The sequence below is a fragment of the Vipera berus genome (genome assembly GCF_964194415.1).
Source record: "Vipera berus genome assembly, chromosome: W".
NCBI lineage: Eukaryota > Metazoa > Chordata > Lepidosauria > Squamata > Viperidae > Vipera > Vipera berus.
In genome coordinates, this window is record NC_138210.1 from 49,340,207 (window position 1) to 49,350,516 (window position 10,310).

Sequence of the window (10,310 nt, forward strand, 5' to 3'; positions counted from 1 at the left end):
GGTTGCCATGCCGCCTGGTGCAGGTGTGGGCTTGCCACTAATAGGAGCGGGGAGGGGGCAAGATCGTCAGCCGAACTTCAGGATTTGCCAGCTTCAGGATTTGCACCCTTGAATAAGACGCTCTGGCAGGCGAGTTGCTCCATGCCGATCAGCTGTTCAGCGGAGTGCCGAAGAGCTGATCGGCATGGAGCAACTCACCTGCCAGAGCGTCTTATTCAAGGGTGCATCTAATAGACAGAAAAATACGGTAATCGACATTCAAATTGAGGAACTTGTCATAACGTCTTGCAAGGTTTGAAATTCCTTAGTAGCAGTCACTCGGTGCCAAATCTGGGCTATGAGGGGGTGATCAAAAACACCCCAACAAAACTGCTTCAAAAGTTCTTGGGTGCGTCTAGCAGTGTCCGGGCGAGCGTTATCGTGAACCAACACCACACCGGAAGTCAGCAATGCCCCGACGCTTCTTATGGATGGCTCGTCTGAGGTTTTGTAACGTTTCACAGTAGACTTCTGAATCGATGGTCGAACCACGCTCCATGAACTTCACTAGCAGTACTCCTTTGGCATCTTCACATTTGGCAGGATTTTCTATGGCACCACTTCCGCTGTGGTGTTGGTTCACGATAATGCTCAGCTGCACACTGCTAGGGATGTTTTTGATAAACCTCCCCTAGTGCCCAAATTTGGTGCCGAGCAACTACTACCACGCTTCTCCAAAAACAAGACCCGGTCTTACATTATTATTATTTTTTGCCTCCAAAAGAGGCACCAGGTCTTATTTTCGGGAGATGTCTTACCCACTTACCTTAGGACTGTCGGAGCCAGGCCTCCCCGACACCTGCCTCGCCTCAATCGGCCCACTTCTTCTGCAGCCACTTGTCACTCCCGGCCTCCGTTTTGCCATCAGAGGCCTTCCAGAAAGGCCTCTGCAGCTGAGAAAAAGAGCTACAGATTGACGCGCGCATGGTGCCCCCTTGGCTTCCGGGAAGGCCTCTGATGGCGAAACGGAGGCTGTGGAGCTCCTTTCTCGGCTGCAGAGACCTTTCCGGAAGGCCTCTGACAGCGAAACGGAGGTTGGGGGTGAAACGCGCAAGCAGCCACAGAAGTGGGCCAGCGAGGCAGGTGTTGGGGCATGGGAGTTCTGGCTGCAACAGTCCTAAGGTAAGTGGGTACCAGGCGCAGGGTGCAGCTCCATGCCCCCCCATCCCCAAGACCTACCTTGATTTTTACCCGTGTGCCTCGCCCCACCTCATGCAACCAGGTGCAATGGAGTGGGCGGGGTTTGAAGTAGGGCTTATTTTGGGGGGTAGGGCGTATATTGGGCACAGGTGTAAAAATCAAGCTAGGTCTTATTTTCTAGGTAGGTCTTATTTTGGGGAAAAACACGGTACTAACCCTAATCCTACGTCAAAAAGTAATGTAACGTTGCAATTTTCTAACGTGTATGATAAAAAGTTCCGTATCTGCGAGTGTCGGTCATTGATAACCAAACGGAGGTTAATTTCCGCATTGCCCTTGTAGAAGTATACTTTCAAAATTGTGGGAAGCAAATCATTTTCTTTTATCCTGCTTTGTTCAGGCCTGTTTGGAAGACTGTGTTTAGTTTGGAGAAACCACACTATAACAAGAACAGCAAAAAAATAATAATAAAAAATAGGCAATTTGAAAATAAGCCTTACAGAGAGAGGCTGATAAATATGAGTATGGTTACCCTTCAGAAAAGATGGGGCTGTTGTAGCATTCTTCAAGTACTTGAAAAAGATGTCACTTAGAAGAAAGTTCCAACTTTCCAGACTATGGGGCCAAACTATTGGATTTAAGTTATAAGGTGGCAGATTTCAATTCATGGTTAAAACAGAGTTCCTAGCTATCAAAACAGTTCAGCCATGGAAGCAGCGAGAGGAGTGGTGGGCGTGCATTCAAGCGTGCATCGAAATGGAGGCTGAACGATCCTCTGACTTGGATACTTTCATTTAGATTCCGCCTCGGAGAAATTACAAATAATTCTTTCCAACTCTTAAATGATTCTGGAGTTCAGTGACCATTGTCTCCTTCTGGCCGGACTTCACTCCTCCCAGGTGCTGTGACAAGCGGCTTTGGACACACATTGACCTGAGCCATCGGAAGTCAATCACTCCCTCCATGCTGAGCGGAATCATCCGACGACAGCCGGCCAGTCTCGATCTGAGCTGGACCAGCATCTCCAAGAAGCAGCTAATGTGGCTCCTGAATAGGTTGCAAGGTATTTGGGGAATAAATTGGGGATGGGGGAGAGGTGGGTGGGTGGGGCTTAGGAGAGAGAGAGATTAGCTGGTAGCCACAGCTTACTTATTTGGAGCACTTACCTTTTATTTCCAAATCCAGTTGTTCAAGGGTTTGACAATTGTACAAAACTCCCAAAGGCCACCCAGAGACGAGAACCCACTCATTTTTTTAAAAAAAGTGGCCAAAATCACGGCAGGAAATCTCTCAACTTAGAAGCATTTGTTTAGTGACCGTTTTAAGATACAACGGTACCGGAAAAAGCGACCTATGACTTACGTTTTTTCTCACAACCATTGTGAGATGGTCAAAATTCGGATGCTTGGCTCATAATTAGGACGCTTGGGTCCTGCGATCCCCTTTTTGCGACCTTCCGACAAGCAAACTTGAGTGGGGAAGCCAGATTTACTTAACGAGCTTGTTACTAACTTAACAGCTGCAGTGATTCACTTAACAGCTGTGGCAGGAAAGCTTGTAAAACGGGTCAAAATTCACTTAACGAATGTCTCGCTTAGCAACAGAAATGTTGGGCTCTTTTTTCTGGTCGCAAGTCGAGGACTAGCTATAGCGAAGCCAAAATGTCACCAGATTTGAATTCCATTTGGAGCAAGGGTGTGTTGGAATCAAGAAGTGCGAATCCCAAAGGTTATTCCGGAGTGTTCAACTCTGCATATTTATTTAAGGAAAAGTGAATCCAGGGGCTTTGCTTAAATCCGAACAAAATCCTCAAAGCTCCTCTCTTTAAATTGGCTTAACCCCTTAGGAAATTGGGGCATTGTGGAGTGAGATTTTGTGTGTGTGTGTGTGTGTGTGTGGTCTGAGAACCCCACACTTTGTGTCACTCTGGATGTTGAAAAGGTAACTGAACGGTTTAGGCAAAGGACAAGGGACAGATAGCCAGAATTTCTGGGCACAGGAAATTCTTAATTTAAAACAAATTCAAGAAGCAAAGGACCTGCGCCAGGCTAATTTCCACTGCCGCCCTAATTCAAACGACAGGTGGCGATGGTGGTGTGATCAAAGACAAGGCTGCTGTTTTTCTGCACGTAGCTAAAACCCACAATCAACAACCTTAAGCTTTCTATGTGGACAGGGAAGGTTTTATAAGGCATAGCTCTGAATTCTGTTATTCCACCACCCCCGTCCCCACTTGCATCCTCAAGCGGAGGCAGGGATGTGGCACGTGGCCGAGAACTTGGTCTTGACACAGGTCACCCAGCTCAGTTGTGGGAAGGGTTGGAATGTGAGGATACGAGCAAACGCGTGGCAGCCATCTTGCTTTTTGCGGAAAAGAAAAGGATCGGCCCGCAAGAAAGCGAAGGAAGGAAACGGATGTGACCTGGGAGCCAGAAGTCAAAGCTTTGGGGGGGGGGGTGGAAGGGTGAGATCATGGTGGGAATACAGAGGAAGCAGTCCTGGATTTCTTTAGAAGCAGAAAGGAACAGCTTGTGTGCGAGGTTTTCTTCCCCCCCCCCCCTTAACATTCTCTTCTCCCAAACAGGCCTTAAGGAGCTCATCCTAACAGGCTGCTCTTGGTGCTCCGTGTCGGCCCTCAGCACAGCCAACTTCCCCTCCCTACAGCTCCTAGATTTGCGTTGGATTGAGGATGTCAAGGACTCTCACCTCCGCGAACTGCTCTTGCCTGCCGCAGATGCCAAGCCTGGTAAAGCTACCTCTCCTTGGAGGGAAAAGTCTCTAGGGCAGAGATCTGGGCTGGTTTTTACCGTCTTTTCTTCCCACCCCAAGGAAGCGGGGAAAACCTGCAGGGCAATCCCTATGCCCACTCCGGCACCCTTGCCTTTTCCTTTCCCCACATTAAAGAAGTGTCCTAACACACTTGGACGTAAGAACGGCTGAAATCTTGTGGGACGTTGACGTTGCTGCATGGAAAATCTCTCAAGGCTTCCCCCCCACCTTTAAAAGCTGCTATGCAGGCATAGCGAGTGCCGCGTAACAGAGTGAGCGCCTGTTACTCGTCCCAGCTTCTGCCAACCTAGCAGTTCGAAAGCACGTTAAAAAATGCAAGTAGAAAAATAGGGACCACTACGGTGGGAAGGTAACAGCGTTCCGTGCACCTTTGGCGTCTAGTCATGCCGGCCACATGACCACGGAGACGTCCTTGGACAAGCACTGGCTCTTCGGCTTTGAAACGGAGATGAGCACCGGCCCCTAGAGTTGGAAACGACTAGCACGCGTGTGCGGGGGAACCTTTACCTTTTACCTTATGCAGGAAGAGGCTAAATATGAGCCTCTGGAAAAACGGTCAGCACCTGCTCTGAGTTGACCCGCATGGGCTGTATTCAAACAGCGCACTGAGTTGCAAACTAGTGGCCATTCCCATTTTAACCTCTCCTATCGCACAACGCAGCCCAGAGGGGGCAGGTTACGATTCAGAGTGCTACGGTGGCCTTTGTGTTGCTTTGTTGGATGTTGTTAAGCGCCAGGGAAATCAGGAGATACAGGCAGTTCAGATGGGTATAAAGATTTATTACAAGTCTGAGCTCTCCAGAAGAATCTGAACGGCTAATGGTTAAAGCAATTTGGTGGTAAATAAGGAATTCACAATGGGCCGGGCTTAGATCTCTTGTGGGCGCATAGGGACTCGTGACTGATGGCGCGTTTGATCCCTCTCTCGTGCTCAGCCTGGCCGTCTCCTTACAAGGTGTTGTATAATGAGAAGAAATGACTGGGATCATCTAGTGAAGTCCTCTACGACAGAGGTCCCCAACCTTGGCAACTTTAAGACTTGTGGACTTCAACACCCAGAATTCCTCAGCCAGCCAAGCTGGCTGAGGAATTCTGGGAGTTGAAGTCCACAAGTCTTACAAGCTAACAAGGTCAGGGACCCCTGCTCTACGACATAAAGGTGAACCAGTTAAAATGATGATGGGAAGTGTCTTGTCCAGCCTCTTCTTAAATAGCTGTAGGGATGGAAAACCCACAGATGTACAGATCTCGCCACCAAGACGTTTCTCCTTGAAACAAAACTTATTTCAATTATCCTGCAAACCTTCTGATCTACCACACCGTGGAGCTCTGGTGCAGTTGCCAGGCCGTTCTGCTAAGCCCAAGTCTTCTTCACATAGCAATAGTGCCCAGTCTAAGAGACTTCTCTGCACACTAAGGCTTGGCACTTATCACTTCTAGCACAAGATTGCCTGCTATCTCCTCCCCAGCTATTGTGTCTCAGAAATCTCTCAGCTCATGTAGGGGCCTTTGGGTGTACTGCAGGCCCGACTAGCCCAGTTGGGATTCTTTGATACGTGAACTGAGGTGTCCCAGAGCTGAACGGCCGCAGGTGCCGCTGCATGCTTGCTTGCGGCACCAAGCCCAGAGTCCGTTCCATGCCCTAAGGAGCCTTCAGGGTTGGGCTGCTAAAACCGCAAGTGATAGAGGTGGTTAGCCTGTAGCCCCCTCAGCATATATGGGATGTCACTCACCCTGCACCCTGGCTGGGAGAGGCAGCAGGGCAGAAAATCTCCTTTCATGACCTTCCTGTCAGGAAGAGGTGAGCAAGGGCCGAAAGGTGTGGGAGAAAGCTTGGAGCGACCGCCCCCAACCTTTTGGGCACCAGGGACCGGTTCCGTGGAGAGAGGCGTTTCCGTGGACCGGAGGGAGAGTGGTTTTGCATGCTCCCTGCATTCCACAGATGGGGCTTCACTTGTTCGCGCGGCCCGGTTTCTAACATGCTGCAGACCGGTGCCGGTCCACGGACTGAGGGTTGGGGACCCCTGATGTAGAGGGTCCTTCCTTGCACTGATGCTCGAGTGCTTCCAGGCTGGGGAGCTTCAGCAAATGCATCGTGCATTGGAGATCCTTCGCCTGGAGGCCCGTCAGGAGCACCGCAGATCTTCATGGACACTTGAGGAACCTCCCAGATCCACTCTTGTCGAGAAGCTCTCGTCACCCGATTACACCTGGTGGGGAGAGCCGGGTGGCGTCTTCCTTTCAGGAAAGGAAATCTTGACTGTCTCCATGGTCCAAGTCACTCCAGTGAAACAAATGTGTGTTGTTTTGGCCAAGCCTGTTAAATACCCTGTCAGAGTTGTGCGTCTGCCGTTTAGGGCAGAGGTCCTGGCTTCTCCCACGAGGCTCATGCCCCTCTCTTTTTTCGCCCTGCTAGGCCAGACAGATAGCCGGGGCCGGCTCCAGAATGTCTCTGAACTACGGCTCTCTGGTCTGGACATCACAGATGCGTCTCTGCGCTTGGTAATCCGGCACACCCCTCAGCTTGCCAAACTGGACCTGAGCCACTGCAACCATGTAGGTGACCAGTCTGTTAACCTGCTGACCGCTGCTAATTCTCCACTCCGAGAGACCCTCGCTGAACTCAACCTCACCGGTGAGTTAAATCTCTACTGGCGATTCCACCTTTCCTGCTGGACTGGGCACCGAAAACGATGCAGCCTCCTGAGAGAAGGACAGTGCAGCGTAGCGGTTAGGGAGTTGAACATCTGTCCCAGTGTTTCTCGGTCTTTTTCCTTCCGTGGCATCCTTGCAACCTTGTTTTCCTCCTGCCTCCCCTTGTCCAGGTCCCGTTACCGGATAGGGACTTTGGACAATATTGGTAGTCCTCGATTTAGGGATCTCGATTGGGACTGGAGCTTCTGCTCTAGCTTGTTGCGCTCGTAAGTCAAGCCAGACCCAATTTTACGGTAATTTTTATGGCATCCATTAAGCAAATCACATGGTGGTTGAACAAATCTGCTTAACAACCACCGTGAATTACAACCATAATTCCAGGCACAATTTGGTCGTGGGTTGATGATTGCCTGTAGTGGCCATGACATTGTCTCTACCCCTCCCTCCCCCGTGCCACCCATTATGTACATTCCAAAGAATGTGCCTGTTGCTAATTTGTTGGGGTGAATTGTCTTTCCCCCTGTAAAAACAGCCCCAATTCCTGCCCAGTCTCCTGAGCCAGTCCCCACCTCCCCACAGCAGGATCTGAACAAACCAGTGCTATCTCACGATCTCAGAACGTGCTCCCAAATAGTGGTATTTCACGGTCTCCTGTTCTGGAGGAGCCTTGGTGGTGCAGTGGTTAGAATGGAGTATTGCAGGCAAACTCTGCCCACAGCTTGGGAGTTCGATCCCGATAGGCTCCAGGTTGACTCGGCCTTCCATCCTTCCGAGGTGGGTAAAATGAGGGCCCTTGTAAGTCGCCAAGAGAGTGATGTGAAGCACTGTGGGGCGGTATATGTAAGTCTTTTAAGTATTATTCCTTCTTTTATTCCCTTGTAGGATGTAACCGGCTGACGGATCAGTGTCTGCCCCTTTTCCGCCGCTGCCCACGCCTCTCCCGTATCGACCTGCGTTCCTGTCACCACATCACGACGGAGGCCTGTGCTCGATTCGCCGAGGACTCGGTCTCCAGCGGTGGTGCCGTGCCCCCCGCCCCCGCATCCTCACCTCCTTTTCATTGCCCTGAGGAGAAATTGCTGCTGAAGGACAGCTAATACTCGCCCTGGGGTGGAGGCGCAGACAGACTCAGCTTCACCAATCCGACCGTCGGACACGGACTCTGAGAGAACCTTTTTTACTTAAAGCCATGCACTGAACCAGAGTGGCATCTCCACCCCCTTACTTGTGCAGCAAAGAGGGTGCGGGAGAGGGGGGGGTCGTGCTCCCCCTTCCCCAGGCCTGGCCTACAGAGTCTGGCCAGGTGGCCTTTTGCTCCATCCACTTGTTCTTGGACAGCCGCGGAGTAAGTGGGGTCCGAGGTAGCCTTGTCGCTTTACAATGCTGGGGAAATGCGTATTCCTCCCACCATGCACTGCGTCGTCCCCTTCTACCTGCCCCCCCCCGCCCCCCTCCAAATGTCCCTCCGTGCCACCATTGGTACACCCCGCTATCTCGGGGCAGCGGGCAGTGGGGGGGGAAGCGGGGGGGGGGAGTTGACATTCAGCCTTGAAATGCTGACTGTGGAGGAAGGCAGCTTCTTCGATGGGGTGGGATATATTACGTTTTTTCCTGCCCCGTTCCTCACCCAATAATGCAAATGTGCACTCCAACCTCATCGGTCCTCCCTCCCTTCCCACATGCTGCCTTGTTGATTTTTAAAGGGTGCGTGCGCGTGCGTGCATGTGCGTGCTTGTCTGCCTGCCCACCCAGCTCCCTTCCCCAGCACTCCCTCCCCACTTGTGCATCTGCAGTGTGGTGTTTTTTGTTTTTTTTTCCCCAAGGGGGCCAAGCAAGAACCAGGCAGCTGATTTCCAGATTCCTTTGCCCTGTCTTTTCCCACTGTTGGGGCACTCCCGCTGTCTCTTTCCCACAGCAGTGGGTGGTTGCTGGAGCCGGCCCACCCATTTGATCTGCTTCCTGCACCGGTGCCCTTTGTACCCCTCATTCTCTCCTCACCCACCAGTAGGAAGCCAGGAAACATCTCTCCTGGCCTCCTTTAGATTTTCTTCTCCGGCTGCCAATTCCAGCATGCAGCTGAGGCCTCCTGTGGAGGCAGCCCCACCAGATGTTGATCCCGGTGCCTCACTGGATGCCCATACCGTGAAACACACGTGCTGTGTTCTGTACGCACAGTGTACCTGCTGCTGTCTTGTTTATGCATTAAACCTGCATATGCATGCTCTTGGAAGCCACACCTACGGACGGAGTCCCTCGCCAAGCTGGAGGCCTCTCCTCCTTAGCCAGGTTGCTTTCATCCCACCCAAAGCTCTGGGTGCGCGTCCGCTGCTTTTGGCCAGTGAGGACTGCAGGTGGCGAAATAGGAGTTTTGTTCGTGGAGCAGAGGGACAAGGCCAAATATTTTGTCCAAAAGGAAGGAGGACACTAGCATACGTGAAAGGAAGACACTAAACCTCCTGTCTCACTTGTTGTGTGTTGGGATCCTTCGGGAAAGAAAGGCCTTAAAAGTCCCCTCTCCCCTCCCTCAGCTCTCGGGACACGTGTCTGCCTAGCACGTTGTTTCTCAGCCTTTTAAGATGCGTGGACTTCCAACTCCCAGAATTCCCCAGCCAGCATGAATCTTGGGAATTGAAGTCCACACACCTTAAAAGTTGCCTAGGTTGAAAAAAAAAAAAAAACGCAAAGTCTATAGTATTCTGTCGGGTCCCTGGGCTGTTCCTGGAGGAAATTCCCTCCCAGACTGTTTTCATCCCATTTCGGCAGGCTGGTCAGATCTTTGGCAGCTCTTTTCAACTCTTTTGTCGTCCCACCTTCTGCGCCCGCCGCTTTGCCCCAAGGCTTCCCTGTTTCTTCCCAGCGTATCTTGAGGCACTTCTCCCCCAGAGGCTTCCTCCCTCCCCATTTCTCCTCTCTTCGAACTCCTCCTTTTCAACTCTGTACAGGAAAGTCTTCGCAGCTTCCCCCTCCGATCTTCCCCCTCCTTTCCTTGGGTTTTTATTATTTTTTTATTATTTTTTGGACCATAAGCTTTAATAACCACTTTGGGGGACAGGGGGAGCAGGGGGCTGCCTGCGTTCCTTACCCACAGTGCCAACTATTGTTGAGCAGGAGTCGGCCGGGCCTTCTCTTAATTCCAGCCGCTCTCCGCTGCCTCCGAATCTCAAACTTGAACCCCCCCCCCCGTCCAGCTGTTCGGGTATGCGTGTGTGTGTGTGCGCTTGGGTATGTATGCATGTGGGATTCCCCATCCCCTCTCCTCTCTTATTTTCTTTGAAAGGTGGGGGGGGGCGGGGAGAGAAATACTGTATAAAAGAAAAGTGGTGCAAAACGAATGTCCTGGACCGACGCTGGGCTTGCTGTCGGTCGCTCTTTGCTCCTTCTGCTCAGAGGCGGGAGCACGTGCTAAATGCTGCTCTCCGTCCCTTTGGCCACGTTCGTCTTTGGGGTCGGGTGGGGGACTCGCGCTCTCTTAAAAGGTGCCCAATTCTGTCCATTTCTCTTTCACCCTTTCATTTCTTCTTTCCCATCTCTCTCTTTCCCAACATCCCTTTTTTAAATTTTTTTTTATTTTTTTCCCTGTTGTTTCGTCTCGCTAGAAACAGTCTGGACTGGAGTGGGGAAGAAATGCAGCAAACAAACGGTTCGTCCGGTCCAGAAACCCTAAATCCTCTCTCGGCTTGAACGTT

General features: G+C 51.3%; 1 protein-coding gene across 1 annotated transcript in view; it reads left to right on the forward strand.

The window, feature by feature from the left end:
* Positions 1-7,858, forward strand: part of LOC308676118 (F-box/LRR-repeat protein 19-like) — a 29,647-nt gene extending 21,789 nt beyond the window's left edge. The window contains exons 9-12 of the mRNA XM_081341854.1: positions 2,079-2,242; positions 3,764-3,925; positions 6,386-6,604; positions 7,507-7,858. Of these exons, the coding sequence (XP_081197980.1) occupies positions 2,079-2,242; positions 3,764-3,925; positions 6,386-6,604; positions 7,507-7,721 (760 nt within the window). The 3' untranslated portion in view covers positions 7,722-7,858. The remainder of the gene's footprint in view (positions 1-2,078; positions 2,243-3,763; positions 3,926-6,385; positions 6,605-7,506) is intronic.
* The last annotated feature ends 2,452 nt before the right edge of the window (positions 7,859-10,310 follow it).